The 24363-nt window shown below is 38.1% G+C and overlaps 1 protein-coding gene across 7 annotated transcripts in view; it reads left to right on the forward strand.

Annotated features, from left to right (window-relative positions):
* TAB2 (TGF-beta activated kinase 1/MAP3K7 binding protein 2) overlaps window positions 1-24147 on the forward strand; it is a 66583-nt gene extending 42436 nt beyond the window's left edge. For 5 of the 7 annotated variants that reach the window (XM_014951016.1, XM_014951015.1, XM_014951017.1 and 2 more), the window contains exons 2-7: window positions 3885-4074; window positions 9407-10919; window positions 17619-17779; window positions 18436-18529; window positions 19783-19863; window positions 22084-24147. In XM_014951016.1, coding sequence (XP_014806502.1) covers window positions 3973-4074; window positions 9407-10919; window positions 17619-17779; window positions 18436-18529; window positions 19783-19863; window positions 22084-22229 — 2097 coding nt within the window. In that variant the 5' untranslated portion in view covers window positions 3885-3972 and the 3' untranslated portion in view covers window positions 22230-24147. Of the gene's footprint in view, window positions 1-3884; window positions 4075-8932; window positions 9235-9406; window positions 10920-17618; window positions 17780-18435; window positions 18530-19782; window positions 19864-22083 lie in introns of those variants that run through there. The other 2 variants (XM_014951019.1, XM_014951020.1) reach the window with 2 other exon arrangements.
* Window positions 24148-24363: the final 216 nt, after the last annotated feature.

Genomic DNA, 24363 nt, shown 5'->3' on the forward strand with positions numbered 1-24363 from the left:
AGGTTTCATTCATTTAATTTTGGGGAAGGTGAAGGGCATGTTCTTCACTGTTTCAGTGTTCTGCATATTTCTAAAAGCTGTTCTCTTAAACTCACAAAAGCTCTTTCCAGAGTAGTAGCTGACCATAAATTTGACTTCTATGAGTCCATTGTAGGTTCAACTGAAATTGTTCAATACAGCAGTTATGCTCATATTTGCATATGTGCATAATATGCAAGTAGAAATATCAGATTACCTTTGATATTTCTGATGGTATGGACTGTATGTGAAGTTGCAGTAAGAAACAATTAGTAATGAACAAGAAGTGCAGATAACATTCCAGATTGTCACCTTCTTTGTTTAGATTTTGTTAGGTATAATTATTTCATGAAATCAGTTTTGGCAGAATTTGCTCTCAAGAACACTAGCATTGGAAGTGTTTTGTGAAAAGTCAACGTGATGTTAAGCTTAAGGTTTGTATTGAAGAATTCTCTCTGATCAGTTGAACATGTGGTCTGTCAGAAGAAAGATTGTAAAAATCATTTCTTTTTTAACTAGCTATTGGTCCAGCATTCTAACAGCCTAGTATTTGGCATCTGAATCATTTTCACATTAAGTCGTCTTTGAGTCTTTTAATAAACAGGATAAGCAGTTTATTTTGTGTCTTGTATTCATGGTTCTGAGTAGCCTTTGGGAGATGATGCATTTTTTGCTTTCGTATCAATAGTTTTCAGAGTAAAGCTTCAACAGGAGCTCCATCATGTTACAATTGCCAGGCCTTTTAAGTTATCTGGGGATCTTGCCAGTAGTCTTTAAAAGAACACAGCTAATTAATTCTTCCAGTTACTTAGTATTTCTGGCCTGGGTATTAGGATCTTTGTTGTGCCTGTCTCTCTTGAACAGTATAAAGTCACACTGAAGAGCTTTTTGAAATAGCTAAAAGCAGTATGTAAAAGGATTAGTAAATGGACATTACTGCAAAAATAACTTTATATTGTATTTCACCCCAGTATTTAAAGTTTTCCTTTGCTTTTAATGGTTTTAGGAGAGTTCTTTCTTTCTCTGAGTCACCATTGCTGGATCTTGTTTTTGCTGGTAATTAATTTCTTGAACAGATTTTTCAGTTTACTTCTGTAATGCTGCATTGCCCTTATTTTATGCCTGAGTCTCTGAATGAAGCCAAATGTTGCTGTCAGCAGTTTCCCATACCTCCTGTTGGTACCCTTTTCTTCTACGGTCTATTCGCTGGCAGTCTTGGCTGTTCACTCTTGAACTTGTGCCTCTTATTTTCCACTAGTATATATAACTTTCTAACAATATGCTGGATGTCCTCTATCATATTCTAAGTTCCATGGCTGCCAACAGTGCTACGTTTCTGTTCCTTAGGCATGCATCTGTCAAACAGCTTTCAGTTCCTAAGCTTTCCTCTGGCAAGATAGATGCTGAGTGCTTTTTATAGTTCCTTTGCAACATCAAGACTTGGGGAAAAATCTTTTTAATCTGTCTGTACTAGAGAGGTCTCATGAGGCCTCCTCACCTGTGACTTCAGTCTTCATGAAGTGTTAATTTGAGTTAATTCACATGTATAGCTTGAGTTTTTCAAAACAAAATATTTTGATCCTCTGTTTGTCCAATGTTGCAGTTTCTGAGGCCTCTTAGGTGTGTCTAACCTTCAGTCTAAAGTATCATTACAGGTTGTTTAGGCATATCTGTGCTACTTTTAAATTAGTGATCTTGGGTACTGATAGCAGTTACTGCAGAGCACCTGATGTTGTCTTCAATATTTCTGTCCCCCTTTGAGACAGCACTCTTGGTATATGCAGAGTAGATTGGTGCAGAATTAGTGCAGGTGGGTATCTAATTAAACTCTAATCACACTGTTAGTGTTAAATGTATGCTCACTACTTTGATACTTACTTATGTAGAACTCTCACAAAATCCTGTCTTGCCTGCTTTTTTCACAGATCTTAATACTGGTCACCTTGCCTAGTTTTTGGGTGGGTGTGTTGGTTGGTTTCTTTTTTAATCATACAGATCTGAAGGGAAACAGATTTTCTAGCTCCTGAAGAGTTGGGCTGCTCTGGCTCCATTAGTAAAGAGCACAGAGAGAAGGGAAGCTGGATTTTCATAGGCAGATAAACAGAATGTGTATTCTGGGAAGGAATGCCATAACCTGAGTTTCCAGTTCTAGCAATCTTGGCTGGACTTGTCATACATTGAGGTTTTTTAAAGTTGTGGTACTGTTTTCAATAGTAGAGTATTGTGGTGTTACCCACACTAAAAACTGTGGGTAGGATTGTGATCTATGTTTTATCAAAAATCTTTGAATATTGTAACAAATTTCTGTTCTTGCTTGTATGTTTAATTATGTATTGTGATTATATCAGAGAAGATGGGATTTAAAGGACTGAAATAATGAGTAGATGTTTTCTGTAATATTCTTAGGACTTTCAGTCTTCACTATTTTATTAGCTAATAAGTTGGGTTTTTTCCATGTGTAGTGCACATAGATGGAGTATCCAGAATAATATGTGTTTTGGGTGATTTTAGTTTTTTCTTTCTTTCTTCAGAGCTATTCTTAAATTGTCGGCAGAATGTCGAACTGGTTGATGTGTTGCTTTTCAGATTATGTTCAGCTCTTACTGAAGGTGTTCTGGTCCAGGCCAATTACCAGCTTGACTGGTAATTGGATAAGTTCAGACCAAAAAAGACATAGGAGTCGAAAAAGTCTTATATAGAGGGGGATCACGACTAGTATAGAATGTAGTGGTTCAGTGGTCCTGGAATAGTGTTACGCCTCTTTTGTCATCCCTTGTGATTAACGCTCCCCAATTAACTTGCCATTAGCCCCCTTTTAGTACATAGAAGTACAGAAACAAAAGTTCTCTGCTGCAGGTTGTCCTAGGTCAGTACGTGGGGCAATAGTGTGTGTTGAATATGAGGAAAGAAAAAAGAAAAGTGGGTAAAGAAGTGGGGAACAAAGTGAGTAAATGGATAGAGATGTTTGAATAAGATCTGCTGACTTAAGACATAAATGAATGTTGGAGTTGACTGGTTTGGATTTTTAATAAACCATATGGTCACATTTATTTGTATTAATAGTTTGTATGAAGAAGACACTATTCAATTGCATAACACGTAGGTGTGTTCTTCCAAACTCAGTTGGTAGATATTCTTCTTGATAAAAGCCTATGGATATCGTAGAGCCAGGATGCGTAATTTGTATAAATGTGTTGATTGGGTGATTGTGATATAATCTTATTCATAACTCCTCGTAATTTCCTTCAAAGGAGAAACAGAACTAGTTGAAGAAACCTGAGTTTTTGTAGAGGTTATTTCCTTCTAGTCATAATGTCCAAATATTTCTTAAGTATGTTGGGTGAAAAACAAGTACACAATTGCTAGTAAATCCTGGTACTTAGAAACACTAAATTTCTGGCCACAATATCCTGGTAGTAAACAATAACAGTGATGGTAGAGGTAACACTGTCAGTACACTCTAAAATTGAATGAACATGACCTTCCTATTTTTTATGTGGACTTCTTTGTGTTTAGATAAGTAAAAATGCTGTTCTTAAAACCATGTATTCTAATACTTTGCTAGATCTAGTATTTTTTTATTCTTAATATATTTTGTAATGTCAATGTGAAAACTAACATAGGAGGAAACTGACCAGGAGATGTGCCTATAAAAGGGCAATTTTCAAGGTTACGAGTGTGTGAAGGGCAGTAAGTTAGCCAGAGATGTTGCATGGGAAAAGATTGACATAAAATACAGGCTTATATTTCATAACTGGAAGGGGGGGTTGTGTGTGTGGTTTGGCTTTTGGGGTTGTTTTTCATTGGGTTTTGTTACATCAAAAGTTTGTGCTTTCAGCGTCTTAAGGCTTTCCTTCCTCTTCCAGAAAATGCTGGGACAGAAGAGATGAGTACTCCCTTTACTAAGGCCTAAAACTGCCTGTTGACAAACAATCCTGACCAGGCAATATACGAATGGCCCAAGGAAGCCAGCAAATTGATATTCAGGTTTTACATGACCTGCGACAGAAGTTTCCTGAGGTACCTGAAGGTGTTGTGTCCAGATGCATGTTACAGGTCAGTGTTCTGTTAATGACTGTACGAGTAAACCGCATTGTTTATTTTAAGCATTATGTATGGGTGTCATCTTTTGAAAGCAGATCTTTTTCTGTTTTCCTTTTTGAGTGAGACAAATGTACACAGCCAGTTTCTCCCTGTTGTGCAGCAAGCTAAGTGTTAAACTGGCCACTCTTTTCCCATGTCTAATCAGAGGTGGCCCAAGGCAAACCAGCCTGTAAATCAGTGTGTGCATGGAGACTACAGTCTCGCCAATCAGTATGCTCATGCCTTTTGGTCATCTCAAGGGCCATAACTAACTGTGGCAAAAGGAGGGATGCAAAGCCAACTTGAATCCAGCAGGAACTGTGGCAGCAGGCAGTGCTACAAAAATGCAGCTTTATTTTTATTTTTTAATTACTTCTAGGGTCAGGGCAGGTCCAGAAGCAACTTTGCTACCTGGTGTCCATCAGGCTTCAAGGTAATTAGTGGGCCCCTGCTGGCACGCAGGTTGGCCCTGCTACTTTCCACTCACAGCTCCCTTGGCCTGCAGAGCTGCTGCTGGTGGTCTTACATATCTTCTGCAGCAGAGAGCCTTGGAGTGTAATGTAGGCACAGCCAAGTTCTTGCAGTCAACCTGAATCAGGCAAGACTTGGTTGTTGTAGCCTGGCATCCGCCATGTGAGACCTGAGTGGGTGTGAAGCGCTGGTGTGCTTCTGCCCAGTGCTTCCCAGGGCTTTGGCTGCCAGATGGGCTTTGTTTTGTTGTAGCTTTGGAGTCCATGCTGCTAATCTGTGGATTTCTGTTGGGCTACAAGTAAGAAAGCTCTTTTGTCTGGTACTGCAGTTAGTGCTAAGGATGAAGGCTGCCATATGATCAACATCTACCTCCACCTATCTGTTTTTTGCACTGCCAATATCAGAAAACTTACATGCCCATATTTTGTATCAAATTCTGCTCTATAACATTGTATTAATTACTTCAGCAGATAAATTTATATGCCCATCCAAAGCCTGACGTAGGGACACCTGAATGCCTAGAGTTAACAAATGCTGATAGACTTAACTATGTTGCTTAAACATGTTTGCTTTGCATTTTCCAGCAATCCCAAAGCATCCATACTGATTGGAATTTTTTCATTATCTAAGGTATTCAGCCTTTGGGTACTCTGGATAATAAGAGTATTGTCTGACTGTTCATACTGATCATCAGTATACACAACTTGATTGGGAAAAAGATGGGTCATGAGTTCCCAGAAGCTCTAGATGTCTTTGGACTGTGGCTAGGACATCTGTGGTTGTGATTCAACATTCTTTATATCATAATTGTTTGTCTTGCTTTTTATATGTATTTTTATTCACAAAATACATATATATGTATATGTAGTCACATACACGTGCATCCAAACACAGTGTTTGTACTGTTGGGAGTGTACCGATTGTTGGTGACTGTACCAATTTAATGTTTGTATCTTCAGAACTTTGTCATGACTCTCCTTTCATACTAGAGTGAGAAGCTCTGAAAAGTTCAGTTCTTTGAGAGAATTTGTTTTGATTTGCAAGACAGCAAAATTTTGCTCAGAGTTCACGAGCTTTCAAGCTTTCCCTAACCCTTTCTCTCTAATTATTTAGCTGATGAAGAAACTGAACCAGACTATAAGTTGCTTGTATTTGTTCTCAGGATTGTAGACCACCATTTTTATGTTAGTTTTCTGTAGGACTAATCTAATTCTTATAGTACAAGTACAGTTTGGTTCTTCAGACATGAGAACTGCTTGTTGAGCAGGGTCAGTGGACTTGACGGAGTGAATGCATCAGTAATCACATTTTGAACTTAATTCTTGATAAATTTAAAAGCTGGTGCTTGACTCTTGAGAGACTTAGCAGTCTTCATAACATTGAATACAGTGGATTATTTTTTTATTAAAAGGAGCCTTATAACTGTGAAGAAAAGATACTGTATATCCCATACTTTGGCAGAGATACGGGAGGAAGGTTTAGATTTTGACAGTGGTTTAGGTCAGCTTTTATAAGAAGATTTTTTCAGAAATCCTGTAGGGTAATTAATGTTCCATATGTGCAATATTGCTGCACTAGAAAACTGCCTTTCTTGTTATTAACTGAGAGCTGCTACACCTCGCCAACAAAATCCTGTTGTGTTGGTGGTTCATTGAAATTCCCTGAGCTCTGGTTTCTGTGAATCAGTTTGTTTCTAGTTATGACTCCTGAAATAATGGGGGTTTTGTGGGGGTTTTTTTGTTGTTAAAAAAAAAAAAAGCATAACGTGACCTCTTTAAACCAACAAACTTTGTACTTGGACTAATGGTAAAGATTAAAAAGCAGAATTTGAGAGTACTTCTGCATGTCTTTGCAATACTGCTGGAATAGTGTCTGAATCCTGAGTTCTGCCTCCTTGCAGTTGAACATAGTGGAAGGAGTATCCAATAAATGCAGTAACTATGGCTTAGGTCAGAGATAAGTACTTTTGGACATTACTGGGTATAAGAAATGGTGCATTTGCCTTGCCCCCACAATACCTGATGTTCAAGCATCATGTGTCAGGGTGAAGTTGGTTTTAAACCAGAAAGTATAAGATATCCCAGAAGAGAACCTGAAAGAGTTTAAGCAGTTACACAGTTTGTAATGATAATGACAAGAGGCTTTCGTAACAACCTTCTTCAGATTGCTGTGATTTATGTAGGAAAACTATACAGATACTTTGGTCCTCTTCCTTGAATTTTTTTAGTCAAACACTTTCGGCTTGTTTTTAAAGGAGGGTTTATAGCGTTATATGCTTATAATGAAAACTGAAGGATAAACAGAGTATGCAAATGTCTTCAGGTGAATAGCTCACTGTTGAAGTATCTAAACAATCTACTGTAAACAGAGGACCACCAAAAATCTAATAAGATGAAATTTAAACATGTGTAAGCTAGGAAGTAAGAAGTTTTATTGCTTTCTGGGGTTGACAGCACTGAATGCTCTTGAAGTTTTGCATCCCTCCATTCTTCCCAACAAGCCTCCTGCATTCAGCTCTCCCCTTCTCCTTATTTAAAGGAGTCACTGCAGCACCCCCGGTCTGTGGACATTGTCCCCTTTTGTTCTTTTTTGTATCCGGAGCATTCTGTAACTACTTGCTCCTCAAGTCTACATCCTCTCCTTGCTTCCTCATTTCCCTCCAACATTCTTATTCTTTCTTTTTTTTTCTTTCTCTTTCAGGGTGCCAACATTTTAAACTCAATTGGGACATGGGCAGAGCTAAGATGAGGGGTATTGTTTTGCTGGAATATGGAATCAACCGGTTCTCTGATCTATAAAGAGCTAGAAGCGGTTGAAACTCTGCCTCTGCCAGCCAGAAGATGCCAGGGCTTCCATGTGCCCCCGTTCCCCCTTTGAATTCTCCAATTTGCCCATTGACGTCACTGAAATTTTGGAATTGATTGGATGCAGTCTTAAAAAAGAAAAAAAAAAAATTTGTCCAAAGAAATGCATTCAAGCTGAATGTAAGGGCCTTGCAAGCTTGGCCTGTTCCTTTTTGGTTTGGTTTTTTTTTTTTTTTGGCCTTTCTGTTAATAATTTTAATTCACTTAAGTTCATGCAAAATCTGCCTTTAAGATCTTTGTAGCTTGTTTTTCTGTGGCATCCTACCTTTTTTCTGGCTCCCTTTTCTACTTTGCAACAAATGCAAGGCTATTGGTCTTATCTTTTCTTACCCACTGTTCTGTCCGTGTGTGATTCCTTTCTTCACTACTAACTTCATTTGATTACTTTGTCCTCTGATGCTTATTCCAAAGTAGAGCTGATATGCATACCTTCAATTTGACCCATTTTCATATCTCTCAAAACTTTTCTGCAACAGTCCTTATGTACAGGTAGCTAGTTACATACTCTTCAGGGAATCCTCGTATTTTAAAAGATTTTGTGGGGGTTTGGTTTTTTTTAAGAATTCGGAACTGCATTTGACCCGTGTGAACACATAGTTTTGATTTTTGTGGGTGGAGTTTAGCCTTCTTTTCCCTTTCCCACTTCTGTTAAGTCCGGGTTTTTCTTTTTTTAATCTAGGACAGTCTTGCTATGTCTGCACAACCCTTTCTATGACCTCTCATCCTGGTTGAAGGATGAGAAGTACAATCTGCTACCTTAACAAAAATAACTTCAAACAAAGCATGTAGCATGGATCAGTTTCTCTTGCTTGTGTTACTCTTGAACTAACTGATAGTTACTGTTACTACTCGGCATATGCAATTTTTTTCCTTGATCATATGCATTCTTTTTAGTAACTATTTCTGTGTGCTGGATGAATTTGACACCTATTTAGTTTTAGTAACATCTGGACCTCAACAAGTGCTCTTCTGGCTGAAAGTATTAACCTTTATTTCCTGGGGGAAGGTGTGGGCAGAGAGTTCTGTAAGCAAAGTGAGATGGACAAAGTGCAATATTAAGAATTTATGTCACTGATGCATGTTCACTCTCTTCTAAAAGCCCTTATGTAGGTAACTAAATTGAGAAGATCTGAGTACAATAGTGCTAGATGTGGAAAAAGAGAAGTATTAACAGTTTGGTTTTGAAATGTTCTTAAAAAGCAAATCATCTAGGCTGTGGCTTTTGTTCTAAGTCACCCTATTACAGGTTTTATAAAGTAACTTTGTACAAATGTAAGTATTTAAAAGCTTAGTAAGCAGTGGTTTAAAATGAAAATACAAATGTCCCCTGGGTTTTCCATTAACAGTTTCATCTTGCAAAAGAGTAATCCTGCTGTATTTGTATAAACTGAATTTTTACATTTCTTCTGAAGTAACGTACAACTCATTGGGCCAGTATGTTTCTTTTCTGCATAAGACTCACTTTCTATTTTCAGCAGGAGGTAATGCATAATTGCTATTGAAGTGTTTGGGAAAACATTTAAAATACGTCTTTTGATTTTTGTTTTTAAGTTATTAACCAGTAATATGCAGGTGTTGTGAATCCATTACTTCTGTCATTTTCCCCCTGAAGCCAGAGACTTGGTCATTGCTGAAGATTGTTCTGAAATGGAGAAGGAATAGCGAAAGTGTTCATCCAAGGTGTATCATAGTGTATGGTGTTACACTGTCTAGGTCCAAGATCTGCCTGTCATTGCTTCAGCAGCAATGCAGACCCTCCACCCTTGGTGCCAGCGACTGAGTTGCTGTTCTCAAAATAGTAAGCTTCACGTGCAAGCCCCTTGTGCCTGTGTAGCAGCTATGCTAGCCAGCCACCTAAAGCTTTCTGTTTGTTGCTACGTTGTGAATTTATCAGTGGTGATTGGATGAATATATATGTAACTGTGATGGTATTTTATCAGTAATGTCACACTTTCATCTGTCTTTTATAGAATAACAATAACTTGGATGCCTGTTGTGCAGTTCTCTCTCAGGAGAGCACAAAGTATCTCTATGGTGAAGGAGACCTAAGTTTTTCGGATGATTCGGGGATTCCTGGACTACGAAATCACATGACATCTCTTAATTTGGATTTGCAGTCACAGAACGTGTATCACCATGGAAGAGAAGGAAGTAGAATGAATGGAAGTAGGACTCTAACTCACAGCGTTAGTGATGGACACCTTCAAGCCAGTCAGTCCAACAATGAACTGTTCCAGCAGGAACCACAGACGGCACCTGCGCAGGTTCCACAAGGATTTAATGTCTTCGGGATGGCTAATACAGTTAGTACTTCTAATCCAGGGCAGTTCCTTGGATTTCACCTAGGCAGCAAAGGAGTATCTAACTTGTCTCAACAAACGCCCAGATTCAATCCCATTATGGTAACTTTAGCCCCAAATATTCAGCCTGGTCGCAATACTCCTACGTCTTTGCACATACATGGTGTACCTCCTCCTGTACTTAACAGTCCACAGGGAAATTCTATCTATATTAGGCCTTACATCACAGCTCCTGGTGGTACCGCTCGACAGACACAGCAGCAGCCAGGCTGGGCATCTCAGTTTAATCCCATGCACCCTCAGCAAGTCTACCAGCCTTCGCAGCCAGGTCCCTGGACTACTCTTCCTACATCCAGTACTACGCCACATACCTCATCGCAACACTCAACACAGCCAAATCAGCAAGGCCACCAGACTTCTCATGTCTATATGCCTATCAGTTCTCCTACTACTCCACAAGCACCTATGATTCATTCATCTGGTAGCTCCCAATCCTCTGCTCATAGCCAATACAACATTCAGAATATATCCACAGGACCTCGCAAAAACCAAATTGAAATCAAACTTGAACCACCACAAAGAAACAGTTCTTCTAAGTTGCGTTCAACTGGCCCTCGCACCTCCACTACTCCCTCTTCCCTCAACAGCCAGACATTAAGTAGAAGTCAACCCACTGTTTACATATCGGCCAGTCCTCCAAATACTGATGAAGTGATCACACGCAGTCAGCCCAAGGTCTACATTTCAGCCAATGCCACAACAGGAGATGATCAAGTTGTGCGGAACCAGCCCACGCTTTTCATATCGACAAATCCTGGAGTATCTTCCACTTCTAGGAATATGTCTGGTCAAGTAAGCATGGGTCCTGCATTTATTCATCACCATCCACCCAAGAGTCGAGCAGTGGGCAACAGCACCACTGCAACCTCTCCTCGAGTGGTGGTTACGCAGCCTAACACAAAATATACTTTTAAAATTACAGTTTCTCCAAATAAGCCCCCTGCAGTTTCCCCAGGGGTAGTGTCCCCAACCTTTGAACCTACAAACCTTCTAAACCTTCCTGATCACTATGTTGAACCAGAGGATATCCAGCATCTTCCTGACCCTGTTCTAGCACATGTGGATAGGATCAGTGATGCACGGAAATTGAGTATGGGATCTGATGATGCTGCCTACACGCAAGGTAATATTCTTAATATAAATAGTAGAGATTTCAACCAGCTTGTCAATTCAGTATGTAGATTGCAGAACAGGAAACAGTCGATAAACTTTGTGATGTTAATACAGAATCTTCAACTTTAGCATTCATGAGCATTTGATAAATAAATAAAAAAGCTTATTTCTTTTTATGGTGAAGACATGTAACTGAATACTTGGAGATAATTCTTCTTTGTCTTAAGTAGATATGTTATCTGTTTAATGAAGTGAAGTCATAGCGTCTTCATTTTTATGTTGTTCTGAAAGAAATATCTAAGCATGTTCAATTTGTCCTGACAATTTAAAGTTACAAGTCTACTGGCAGATTTTTGAATCGGTTCAGGTATTGTTTCCACTGTTCCCGTTTTTTTTCTCTACGCATGTGTTATCTAAGAAGCAAGAAAAGCAGACTTCAAAAGCAAATAATGGGACAGAGTGTTGACCTCCATGTTTCCTAATGTGTGCCTCACAATAAAGTTCTGTTCTGTTATAAAATGTGAAAAGGAACACCACACCAAAGAAAGCTATTGTAAAGGATCAGTGGTAATGGGAGGGTAAAACTTAAAATATGTGATGCAGCAGCCCAACCTGTTAATCTTTTTCTTCTGTTGTCATGTTTTTGCATGCTTTTATTACCAATGTGATGGTTCATTAATCCTCCCGTGGACTTTTTGTATAAAGATGTTGAGTGAATCTCAGTAAGCAGGATTGAGGATAGCTTGTCAAAATAATTTCTCTTTGACCTCATTGGTCCTCTTTGGACTTGGCAAACAATTTAACATTAAAAAAACTGGCATGTTCTACAACCACTCTAAACGCTCTTCAGATGAACTTAGATATTTTGTTTTGTGTAAGTACCTGCAGTGATCAGGACACCGGGAAGCCTAGTTTACATCTGGAGTATTATAGTAATGAAGTAAATCAAAACCTGATTATAGCTTGTGTGTTACTTCTGGATGTAGTTATATCTTTGGTGAGAGGATAATACATGCTCACTCAAGTGTCTAAAGGTTAGATGTCAAAACCAAAAACCTAATCATCCTAGATTGTCTTCTATAATCAGTGAAGCGTTAAGGAACTACAAAAAATTATTCATCTGTAGATAAGCAAAATAAATTGCCCTCCAGAAGTGGTATTCCCTTGCCTTACCCTGAGGGGAGACTTGGCTGGCTGTTTTAGTCCTAAAAGACTTCAGATACCCAGAAATTAAGCAACAGAAAGCTTGTCCTTAGGCTGTAAACACTCTTCTAGATTATGAACTTGCTTCCCAAGCATTCTGCATTTTAGGTACTTGTTGGGGAAGAGTGTCCCTTTTTCCTGTTCTGCCTTTCTGATGGGACTGACTTCTACCAGGTCTAGCTCTTCATCTCTTGTACCCCGGTAGTGACAGCTACTGTAACTGCACAGTCTCTACAGGCTGCAGGTATCAGCATCCACTTTAGCAACCTGAGCCAGCTTCTGATGCCCATTTCTGCTACGCAGCCTAGAGTTCAAGTATCGACTGGCTCATCCCTGCTATGGAACCCTGTGTTCCTGAAGCCAAGACTTGGATGCAATTTTTAGCTGTATTGCAGGTGTATGATATGGGCTGGTGCAGCTTTAGAGACCTTAGGGAAACACTATCAGTGTCCTTCACTAGTTCATATAAAGTGCATTCATGCTTCTGAACTTCTCTACATTCAGAAGTGTTTGGGATTTCTGGCACTGTTGCTCTGTTTCTGCTGCAACAAGTGCAATATTTTAAAAAATGTTGTTATTATTTAATCTTTGGAAAGTTGAGAAGTGTGTGATATACTTGTATGATCTTGATACCTGAAAGTTCTAATTATTGCTTTTAAAATTGAATCTTTTACTTAGAGGTGGGTTTTTTTTCTTTTACATGCTGAAAGGGATTTGAGTTACTTGATAGTTTCCATTGTGAGGCCATATTCTAAGCTGCTTTTAATTGAGCCAGACTGTGCAGAAAACCTTCCATGCTAGGTGCTTGTCTCATTTTAATTTTAGCCAGAACAGAGGAGTAGTTTCTCTGGCCATGATTGGAGAAAAATGTCTTTTTATCAGCTTTTCCATTTCTGCCCAGAATGCTCCTTATCTTAGCAGGGAGAACTGAAATTGGCTTGGGCTAGAAGGAACATAGGAGGTGGAGTTGTTTTGGTGTCAAAGGAGATTTCCTTTACTTTGTTCCAGTGAAATACTTTTATATACATAGTCCAGCCCTGGAGAAAAGGTGTGTTAGACCTATCTGCAAGTGCTGCTACCTCTACCTCAGGAGCTTTACCTTAGTTATGGCGTGTGTAAGCATTCCAGTCTCTTTCCATAATTAGACTTCTATTTTTCCTCCGAAGTAGCAGTAGATAGTAGAAAGCTGCTACAGATCTCTCTTCTTTGCTCCTAGAACTGGAGGTTGTGTGTGACATGAAAAGGAGTCAGCTGTTGCTCAGATAAAATCAGTGTAGTTACCCTGCAGTGCTAGCTTGTGTCTCTGCTGCAGACTTCATCATGCTAAGGAGCTCGCTGTCACCATACTCTTCAGAAGTGGTTGCTAATTGATGCTTCTCGATTTCTTGGATTCCAGTTTGAGATACTGTGAACTCACTTGTGAAAATGTTGAGAGCACTCATCCACTACTGAAGTCAATAAGAATTAATAATGCTGTGAGAAAAGTAATGTTAGGTGCATGCCCTAAAGGACAGCCAAAAGAGGATGGATTTTATGCTAATTGTTTAGTATCAGTTCTGTGTTTGTACAGGAGTATCAATTCCCATTACTAACCAGACATTTCTATTTATGATATAATTAGTTTTATTAATTTAAAAAGTAATTATCTGAGATGTCAGTATATAGTTAACTTTGTGCTAAAGTGTCTTATGGATGAACAACAGTGAAATCCTGTTACAAACTCAAAGTTCTGTACTCAGAAATGTTTTTGTGATGTACACTCGCTATGTATGTCATCATGTGCTGAATAGTGAGGCTAAATAATTATTTAATAGTCGCTCATTGTCTGTATTCTGTGCTTTCCATCTGTATAATGGACAGGCATCCTATTAAGAAAACACATAATTGTGTAATAAAATCTTTAGGTTGATGTTTTCATACTAGGGAGCTTAAGTCCCATAGTTCAGTACTATTTGGCTTTTGACTGACTGACTTTTTCACATTATTTTTTTATATTTTTTTATATTATTTTTTTTATATTATTTTCTTTACCTTGGGGAGGGTATGGTATGCATAGTTAGAATTAATCATTGGTACCAGCTATGTATGTGGATGTGCATTTACTTAGCAATGCTTGCCACTGTTTTTAATGTAAATATGTTAATTGATAAACTAGTTTAGTTACTTGACATTTTTGCACAGTTCTTGCTTTGGTTTCTTGGAACTTTTTGAAATTTTCAAAAAGAAAAAAAGTTGCAGGAAACACTTCTTAAACTCCTAACCAGTCCTTGTAAAAAAAAAAAGAAAAAAAAAGGAAAAAAAAATCAAACAAACATAAAAACCCCCTCACATCTTGAGTTACAACTGTGTGCTGCATGCTTCAAGACCATTACATCATGCGATTTAAGAAAAAATATAGCCTTTAATCAGGTCCCACTCTTGAGTGATGCTCTTAAAAAAATTAAATGAAAATAGAATTGGAAAGGTAGGGCAAAAACAAATCAATGTGAAATTGCGTATTGGATGCATATTAAATGGCTGAATCGTGTGCAGATTTAGATACAGATTTTGAAAATGTGCTCAAACATTAAGTGTGTCCTGAGAATTTCATGAACCCACTGCCACGGGGTAATTGCATTGCCAGAATTCCCTTGTCCTCCATTCCAGAAATTCATAGGTCTGTAGAATAGGGTGAAATCATTGTGTTGCTAGATTAGCTTTATTCTTAGAAATGCTTTCAATAACAAAAAGTAGTGATTATTAAAACTCAGATTTACAGAGACTTTGAGAAAATAATTATGCACACGTGTTGAAACGTATGCATAGGAAAGAGAAAGTGAACTTTTGTCCTCCAGACTTTCATGCTCTAATTATAATGATTTACAGCCTTTTTGTGGAAAATGTGCACTTTGGATGTCAAAGGAAACAGTGGCATCTGCCAGAGCATTGGAGTGTACTGTTCTTGCCAATCTGCTCAACGGGAACATGCAGAAGTTGAAAAAATGGAACGTGCATAAGTACCCTGTTTGCACATAATTAAAAACTGGGACATTAAAGCTGTTCTGGTTGTGATAAGTCAAGGAGGCATTCTGTGTACTTATTTTGCTAGAATGATTACAATTAAATGTCGTCTTTTTAAGGAAGTCTGAATAAACTAGTGCAAGCCTGACACTTTTCTGGCTTGTACTCCAGGTCAGGCTAGTCTATCTAGTGTAAGCCTGAGTGTGCCTGTGCTGCCTGCATTGGTGGAATCCCTTTCCTGGCGGGGGAAGGGGAAGAAGCACAGTATTATCAAAAAGGCCATTAGATGTCTCCTCATGGACACCGTAAACTAGATCTAGTACCTGAATTGCATTAGATTTGGAGATTCACTGCATTTTTTTTCCTAATGTTTTCAGTTGATCTCATCAACACTAGAGGGAGCTGAATGCTGAAATTGCTCTTTTCCTTATTAAACACTGCCCTGGGATTTGGGGGGACTTTGTCTTCCCCACCTCATTTTTCCCACAGCTGACAAATTGGTATTTAAGCAAAATTACCAAATTCTGTGTGAAAGCCACTACTTAAACCAATGTCTCGTCAGTCCCTTACCCATGTTATTTTTAATACTGGAAGTTTAGCATAGCAATATCAAGTGATTCTTCTTCTTTAATCATAATGGTAATTTTGAAATGAGCGTGTTTGAAATCTGTTGGGATGCCATGTCCAGCGTATCCAGCCAGCAGCCTGGACGTGAGCAAGTACCAGTAACCCTGGGCTTCGAGGGGTTGCCTCAGCAGTAGTACCAAGGCAGTGAAAATAGAAGAGGGAAAAGGGCTTGTACTCTCCCTGCAAGAGCAGAGGCAAAGTAGTCTTTGGTTTCATTTCTCTATAGTTGCAGTTACATTTCTAACTCTTTGAATTCATAAATGGGGAAAAAGTTCCTTCAGCTGTTTCTAAAAGCCTTTTCAAGAGAGGAGGCTCTTTTGAGGCTACTTACCTGATGATTCTAAGTCGAAAATCTTTATCTTGGGATTTCAGTAACCATGTTTTTATATTACATAGGAGCACAGCTGCAACTTTTAACTATAGTGTGGCTAGTGTAGTGACCAAATAAAGGTGCCTATTTAAGCAAACATCTCTAAATTAAAGAAAACAAAGCAGAAGCTCAAGCAGCTTTGTCATTTCGGTATCTTTTAAACACGTGTGACTCAAAAGCCTAGGCTGAATCTTAGTAAGGCCTTGCAGTTCTGTAACACTGTACAAAAATAGTTTGGCATGGTTCCTCCTTTTGAAGAACCTCTGGAAGACAAAACAGAATGTGTGAATGAATGAACAGGCAGGAATTGCAACAGAGGGCAGTTTTGCTTGACGAAGATGTGGAAAGTTGCATCTTTTTGATGTGCTATTTTTAACTCTGCTACTACTCAGGAAACCTAACCAACCAAATCTGAGTGCCTCTAATTTTTTGGTATCTGAAGAAATTGTTGTGAATGAAACATCATGTTTCAGCCAGAGTTTTGTTTAAACATTTTGTGAGGCAAATTCAATCTTTTTTAAATCCCTTGTTATTGCTACTTTTTTTATAATTTCCACAGTGCTACGAAGGTATCCAGTATGTTAATATGAAATCGTAATTTAATGGATGAATGTGCAGAAGTTGAAATGATTGTTAGGTTTATTTAATTAAATACTTTTTCATTTTTATAGAAGGTAATTATGACCAGTGTTATCTGCTCATGTGGTGCTATTTAATAGTATACCTACCTTTAATGAAATAAACTCCTTAAATTGTATTTATTTGATTGCATGTTCTGCTACTTGTGTTCTTATAGCTTTAAAAAAAACGTGGTTTAAGTGTTAACTTCATTGTTTCTCAATTGGGTGTCCTTGTGCCATTTTCTTTACAAATAGTGAGCAGTGTTAGAAATTAGAAGCTGAGCTAATGGTTCTACACCATAGTTCAGGGATAAAATGGGGTAAAACCCAGCCTCTGTGACAAATATAACTGATGTTTGCCAGTGGTATTGCTTATAGTACTTTCTGGTTTAGTTTCATTTGGTGTCTCCTGCTATGAGAAGAACACTGGATTATGTTCCAATCAAAATTTTGTTGCTTATCTAGCATATATAGTACTTTGTTGCAGCCGTCTCTCTGAAATCCTCTTCATGCTACCTGTTTTACAATGGTTGGGCAGGATATGATACAAGGAAACTTCTGTTGTTGGTTTCTTGCAGTCATTCTTGTGGATTGGTTGCGTTCTTGAAAGAGATTTTTACATTTTACAGCTAAATTTCGCATGGTCATCATACATTGTATGACTTTCTCATTGTATTTGCTCGTTGTCTGTAATAGATTTGTGCTGTTATCAAAAATGCAACAGTATCTGTTTTATGGCAGAAATTTTCTTGTGAGGAGAATGGAAAAGCAATCTGTAGCAATGTTTTTTGTCTGTATTTTCCCAAAAGAATACTAATTTTCATCTTTTATCTGATGTTGCCATGTGAAGGATAATAAAGAAGATAAAATGGGACTTTATGTATTGCAGCTTTACTGGTACACCAGAAGGCCAGGATGGAGCGACTTCAACGAGAACTTGAGATTCAAAAGAAAAAGTTGGACAAACTAAAATCAGAGGTCAATGAAATGGAGAATAATTTAACACGAAGGCGCCTGAAAAGATCGAATTCTGTTTCCCAAATTCCATCAGTAAGTTGAAATGTCTGTAGGCTATAAACCTAAACCACAAGTGTGGTTTGTCACAATAAATTAAAGGAATAGTTGCTCCTATATAGACAATATACTAGTTACAAGCAATATAGCTAAACGGGTAAACAGTATCGTTTAGAGTAAAGACTAAATAAGCATAATTTAACCACAACCTTTCAGTTCACTGATTGCTTTGTGAAGTGTTGATTTTAAAGGCAGCCACAAAAGGTTTGACCTGGTGGTCCTTCTAGTTCCTTCTTAAAGGCCCAATCACCTGACACTTCAGACTACAACTTCATGCTCTTAGTGCTTTCCACACCAAGTATTTTTTGGTCTTCCTGCATGTACCAGTTTCAGTGAAACTGATTAATACACCAGTTTTCAGTGCCAGAAGATCAGCCATTGATCTGGTGGACCATTGGCTGTGTCCTGACCACCATCTGGAGTTGTTCAGTCAACTCTGAAGTCTGATGAGGGAGAAGACTTCAATGGGTCTGAAGGCTTTATGTAAGATTATGCTTGGATTAAAAGAAAGGTCATTAGAAGATTCTTTTATCTTCATTTCTGAAATAATTAAATGCTGTCTGCCTATGCGTGAATGGTAACTGATAGTAAAATGGGAAAACATAGTCTAACAGGCAGGTTTATTTTTTCAGCTGGAAGAAATGCAACAGTTAAGAAGTTGTAACAGACAGCTGCAGATAGACATAGACTGCCTAACCAAAGAGATTGATCTTTTTCAAGCAAGAGGTACAGTATGTCTTACAGTACATCAGCAACTGTAAATGCTGTTGATTTTTTTTCCCTTTCTTTCACTGTCTGCATGTATCAAAAGTGTCTGTGTTATAAATGATGAGTATACACGCTATTTGCAAAATCATCACATTGGTTTGAGTGAAACCATGGAAGTAATTGTCTTCTAAGCCTGTTGTTTTTGTTGGCTTTATGATTTTCCTAATCCCATGGTTGTTCCTTTCTCATAGTTGGCTCAGAAGAGAAACTTGTGATGCCATTTATTTAATAAATGCAGGGCAGGGGGGAGGGGAGGGGCGGGGAGGGGAAGAAGGGGAGAATCTGGTTATTTGAGTATCAAAGAAAAGGGAGAAGAAGTGTTCTAAATTACAAAGCCATACGTATGCATCCATCTCCCTATCTTGTCTTCCACTTCTTCGGTCTTGTATTCAGCCTCTGGAGTTAGCAAATATAAAGTACAGTTTTAAGTTCCAGTTTTAAGACACTTTCTGTGTCTGCAGGGACGCAGCTTTTGGTCATGAGGGCGAAGTTACAAGACAGCTGAGCCAATTCAAATGTTGCCAGCAAGAGGTCCCTCTCTCCTCCTGCTTCTCTCTCTTGCTGCTTACTGTGCTCTGGCTCTGGGTTAGCTTTTTAGACCCTTTGCAGAGCTGATTCTGCTCAGTAGCCAAGAAAAAAATGTTGCCTTGCTGGAAAAGCTTGCTACAGCTGATGTGAGGGAGAGGCACGGGAAGGGAGAACTGAGATAGTGAAAGGGAAGGGACTAATGCTTTCCACTTTCAGCTTTCCACTTGACCTTAAATAGAATATTCAAATTGCATGTGATTTTTGTATTTGTTATGCTAAATTGGAGTTGGGAGTTCCTAAAGTATTAAATCTAAGCATATATAAAATATTGCATAGTAGATAGCACATCTCTTTCAGTATAGTTACAGTTTAGAAAAAGTTTCAGGTAAAACTTACTAATAAAATGCTGTTAAATATTTGAGTGGCAGAAAAAATTATATTTAAGGAGCTTGGTCTGATGGATTCTGTTTCTGACTTTATATTGCATATTTTGGGCAATAAGTTTCTTTAAGTGTATTGTAGACATCACTAATATCTCACTCGGGTCTATATTGACACCTTTCTATAAATGGTGATAACTGAGTAACAGTACTGTTTCAGAATTACTGCCAAAAAAACCTGATATGCTTTCCTAAAGTTTATTTTTAACACTGCTGCACTTTCTTTTCCTTTTTTATTTTTAGGACCACATTTTAATCCCAGCGCTATTCATAATTTTTACGATAATATTGGATTTCTTGGTCCAGTGCCACCAAAACCCAAAGGTACTGTACTGGTAAAATTTGGATTTAATACTGATATCTGGTTTGTATCTACTATCAAGTTCTATTCTGTCAATCTAGTTTAAATGTTGTTTGTGAAACAGATTACTTCAAAAGCATACAAACCTTGCATTTTATTTGTATTGGCAGTAAATATGCTCCTGTTTCCCCTCTGTTTGTACATTCAGGGAAGAGAAGTGTATTAAATGGAGTATGTTCAAATGTGGATCGTATGTTGGTAGGTAGTTTAAGTAAATAGAAGCAGACAACTTTTTTAAAAAAGAGTATGAGACACATGGCTTAGAGATGAGTCAAACTCACTTAGATGACTTAATTATTGTCCTTTGTGAAGCGTGGATTTATTTACTTGTTACAATAACTCCGTTTGGTTACCCCGACTGGGTGTTTTGGCTACTTGGTATTAACAATTTTCATAAAAGCCTCTTCTGACTATTGTCAAGTACAGTTTTAGATAGCTGAAGAGGAGAAGAATGCTGTCCAATAGAGCAGTCAATATTGCTGAATTTATTAGTCAGTCTTGTACATTCTGCTTGTCATTAAGTTTTGCACGTGACTTTTTTTTTTTTTCCCTAGTGGAATGTCAAACAAAATAGAGTAATTAGCTCTTCTGTTTTACATAAAGCAGAGAAAGAAATTAACTTGTTTGCAACAGCATCACACTATGACCTATAGACAGACCACCAAAAGAAATAGGTGATCCACTAATGTTTCTGTGCAGCCTCCCCAGCCAGGGAGGTCTCCACATAATATACGTGTGTGTGTGGTCGGTCCTTGTGGTGTGCACTGACTGTTGGTACAGGATCTCATCTTGCTGATTTCTGACCATTCTGTATTTCAAAATGGTCTAGATAAATTAGGTTGATTATTTTTATTTTTTTTTTGTCCTCCAGACAGTTTGCAGTTTATAACTCCTCCAAACTGATGCTGTTCTTCATGCTTTATAATATTTCTTTAATCCTTCATTATCAAACCTGTTAGTGAAACTACTGAGTATAGTTAAATGCATATGCAGTCCTATTAGGCACATCCTACAGCTGAACCATGAAGAATTTATCAGAAGTTCTGTCAATTACATAGTTCCCTTTACAGTAAATCAAAACTAACCTATCCAAGAAGAAAATTAAAACTAATTATCTGTGACTAGTTGTTAACACTTGCATTGACTCGTAAATTTAAGTGTTTAGCAATTTGATACAACCCGTCTTGAAAATGCAAAGTTAACCATGGCTGTTTTATAAACTGCTGAAGTCCCTTTTATCCTTTCTTTTTCTTTCTTTCTTTTTAAAAAAGAAACACTACTGTATCTTAGTCTTTCATTAACTTTAATTTTCAGTTAATTTTATTTTAAGTTTCAATATAACTATGATGTAGGCTGTGACTTAAGCGAGAATTACCACTGTTCACAAAAGAATGAAAAATAATTGGTTTTGCAGTTTTGATCAGTGGCATTGTACTTTCTGAAGCTGTTGCTGTCATTTTGCAGCAGTTGGAATTGTCCAGTCCTGTTGAAATAATTGGTGTAAAGACTTTACTACGGTTGCCTAAACTAGGAAGCCTTAACTTGAGACTTCACTTCTCTCCCTTTTCATCTTTTTCATCTCTTTTCGCTTTTCATGTTTTCTCTTTTAAAATAGCTGACATTGATGTGTTGTCTAACACATCATGCAAAAAGATGTCCTTGTGTGCTTGGGAGGATCACTCTGTAGCACGGCAGAGCCAGGCTCTGATTTTTCTTTAATGTCTCTGCTTATCTGGTTTGAGGAAGAAATGCTGATGCTCATTCTCAAGTAAACACGTTAAATATGTCAAAAGGTTGCAGAGCATTTATTTCTTGACATAATGAATTTTAGACTGCTCCATAGACCTCAGACTTCTAAATCTTTTGCATGTTTCCTGTGCTGATTAATTTCTAAATTTTATCTCCTTTTCATGCAACAGCTTTGAACTGAGACGAAAAGGGAAGAAAGCAGAGTGAAGGGATGGGAAACTTGCTTTTTATAGTTTCACCTTGTGCCATTTGGCTGACTTACAATCAAGCTGTAGTCAAGGGGGTGGTAAAAAGCTGCCTCTGTCACTTGCAATAACTGTGCTGTTCTCAGAGGAGCAAGATAGTTCTCAGTTACTGAAAAAAAAATCATCTCAAAATTCTTTCCATGCTGTTCTTGGTTACTAACTGCTTATCTTATCTCTTTCATGTCACAGATCAGAGGTCCATTGTGAAAACACCAAAGACTGTTCCAGACACAGATGAAGATGAGGGAGCTCAGTGGAGTTGTACTGCCTGTACTTTTCTAAATCACCCGGCCTTAAATCGCTGTGAACAGTGTGAAATGCCCAGGCATTTCTGAGCCAACAGGCCTGTTACCTTTTGTACAACCATAGCAAACGTACAAGGATCTATCCAGTCATTGGGGGGCAAAAAAAAAAGCATTTATGCGTAGGATTTTGTAAAATTGAAGGTGTGACAAGATGGTATTTTGCTAATGTTAAATGTCAGCCCACAGAGCTAGTAATACCTCAGTGTTGTGTCACAGGCAGTTGAAATTGATCGGCTGAAAGGTCATCTGCTGAAAGACTCAGTTGCCAGCTGCCTAAACCATGTACAGTATTACCAGTATCCCAGTAACACACACCACGTTCAGTGCTTGGGTGTTGCCCGTCCTCTTCTCTGCCCCCGTGTCACTACTGAATTTTGACAGGGCAAGGGAATAGAGTGCTAGCGTTTTTGTTTTCAGAGCTTTCAGTGAAACACTACATGCACAGAGGAGGTCTGACAGGAACAAGGTTTAACTGTTTAAACTGTTTGCTGCCACACAGTGCCTTCGATAAAGGGAAGAACGTCACGAATCAGTGGTACTCTTTGCCTTGTCTTCCCTGAAAACATCTCTGTGAAGCCAGAAATCAGTACAATCACATCTAAAGATGAAAAGGAAAAACTGCATGCGTTGTCTGTACAATACACACAGTGAAATACCCCAAAGCTTTTCCTACTGTACATAGCTCTAGAGCCTGCTTTAAGTGATTTCTTTTCTTCACCTTTATTATTTTCTTGTACTTCTGTATGTATAGTGTAATAGTCTTTTTGTTAACTTTCTTTTTTTTCCCTTTAAGTGATTAAGCACGATCATGTCCCTTTTTTTTAAGCTTTTATCTGAGAGAAGCAATGCCTTAAAATAAGAGCATTAATAAGAAACTATGCACAAAATAGCTTTCCTCTGCTCGTTCTGTACATTGCTCTTGTAAATGCTGATGATCTGTGAAGACCTGCAGATGCAGCGTGGTAAAAATGCAGGAAAAGTTGGAAGAGTTATGCATATAGTTCACTCTGTACACTGAGTTTTACGGTGGGTGACACAAGGTAGCGTTTTGTCTGGCGTGAGGAAACTTTATACTAAGAAACTTTCGACCCACCAACAGATCAGCATCCGATTTAAGCTTGCTTCATCTGCTGGGTATCTTGCAGACTCCTGAAGAGAGATTCATTGGGGAAGTACATACAGTGCCAAAATCAACAGCAGCAGCATCGTACAGCTTTGTTCAAGGACTTTTAAGTGCTTTCCTGTTTTGGCAGCCAGTTTCTAAACCCGACTTTGTGGTGAAGTCTCATATTTATAGAAAAAAAAAGGATAGCAATATTTAGGACAACTGAAATAAAGGCTGGAAAAGAGAAATCAAACAGACTTGAACACTGAAGCAACCTCAAGCATCTCTTTATTTTGATGATCTATTTTTTTAAGGAAAATATTCACATGATCGGGGATGTATGTAAGCGAGATCAAGCCAATGGAATTCCAGTACAGTATGCATGAAAGACGGCACGCAAAGAATTATGTAGCAGCACTTAGCGTGAGGCTGGAGGGAGTGCTAACCATGTAGCAGGAGACAAAGTAGACTGTCACCCACTGTAAACATTTGCCAGTGGACACTTTTATTAGGAGTTTTACAAGTGATCTATGTGAATGCACAGAGGCCTTTGTTTTGAAGGCTTTGCATTTTTTTTTTATGTGGGAAGAAAAATGCCAATCCCAGGTAATTAGGCAGTAGACCCAAAGCACTTGCATTCAATGCGTTTTGTTTATAAAATGAGGCCTTGTTTTTCAGCTTCATCTGCAGTTCTATGTGAAGATTGACAAATCAGTTTTTACCTGTTTATTAATAAAACCTAATTTGGATATCTTGAGTTGATGGTTTTGTGATTTAGCTGGGTAAACTGCCTTTGTAACAGATAAGTTATTTATAAAAATTAAAAAAAAAATTATATTCTAATGTTTGGTTTTGTGATTTGTTTGCTTTGTCTGTGCTGTGGAGCAACAGAATACTCAACGGAACAATAAGCATTAACAGTATAAAAAGTAGACTGCTTTCTTATGACTGACCAGAGATCTTATTTAAGCCTTTGTTTTGTTGAATCTCTTGTTTTTCCTCCCATGTGTTACTCTGTTTAATTCTAATTCAGTGAGTGTAAGGAATGTGTTCCATAAA

Source organism: Calidris pugnax, unplaced genomic scaffold, assembly GCF_001431845.1.
Source record: "Calidris pugnax isolate Ruff unplaced genomic scaffold, ASM143184v1 scaffold24, whole genome shotgun sequence".
Taxonomy (NCBI): domain Eukaryota; kingdom Metazoa; phylum Chordata; class Aves; order Charadriiformes; family Scolopacidae; genus Calidris; species Calidris pugnax.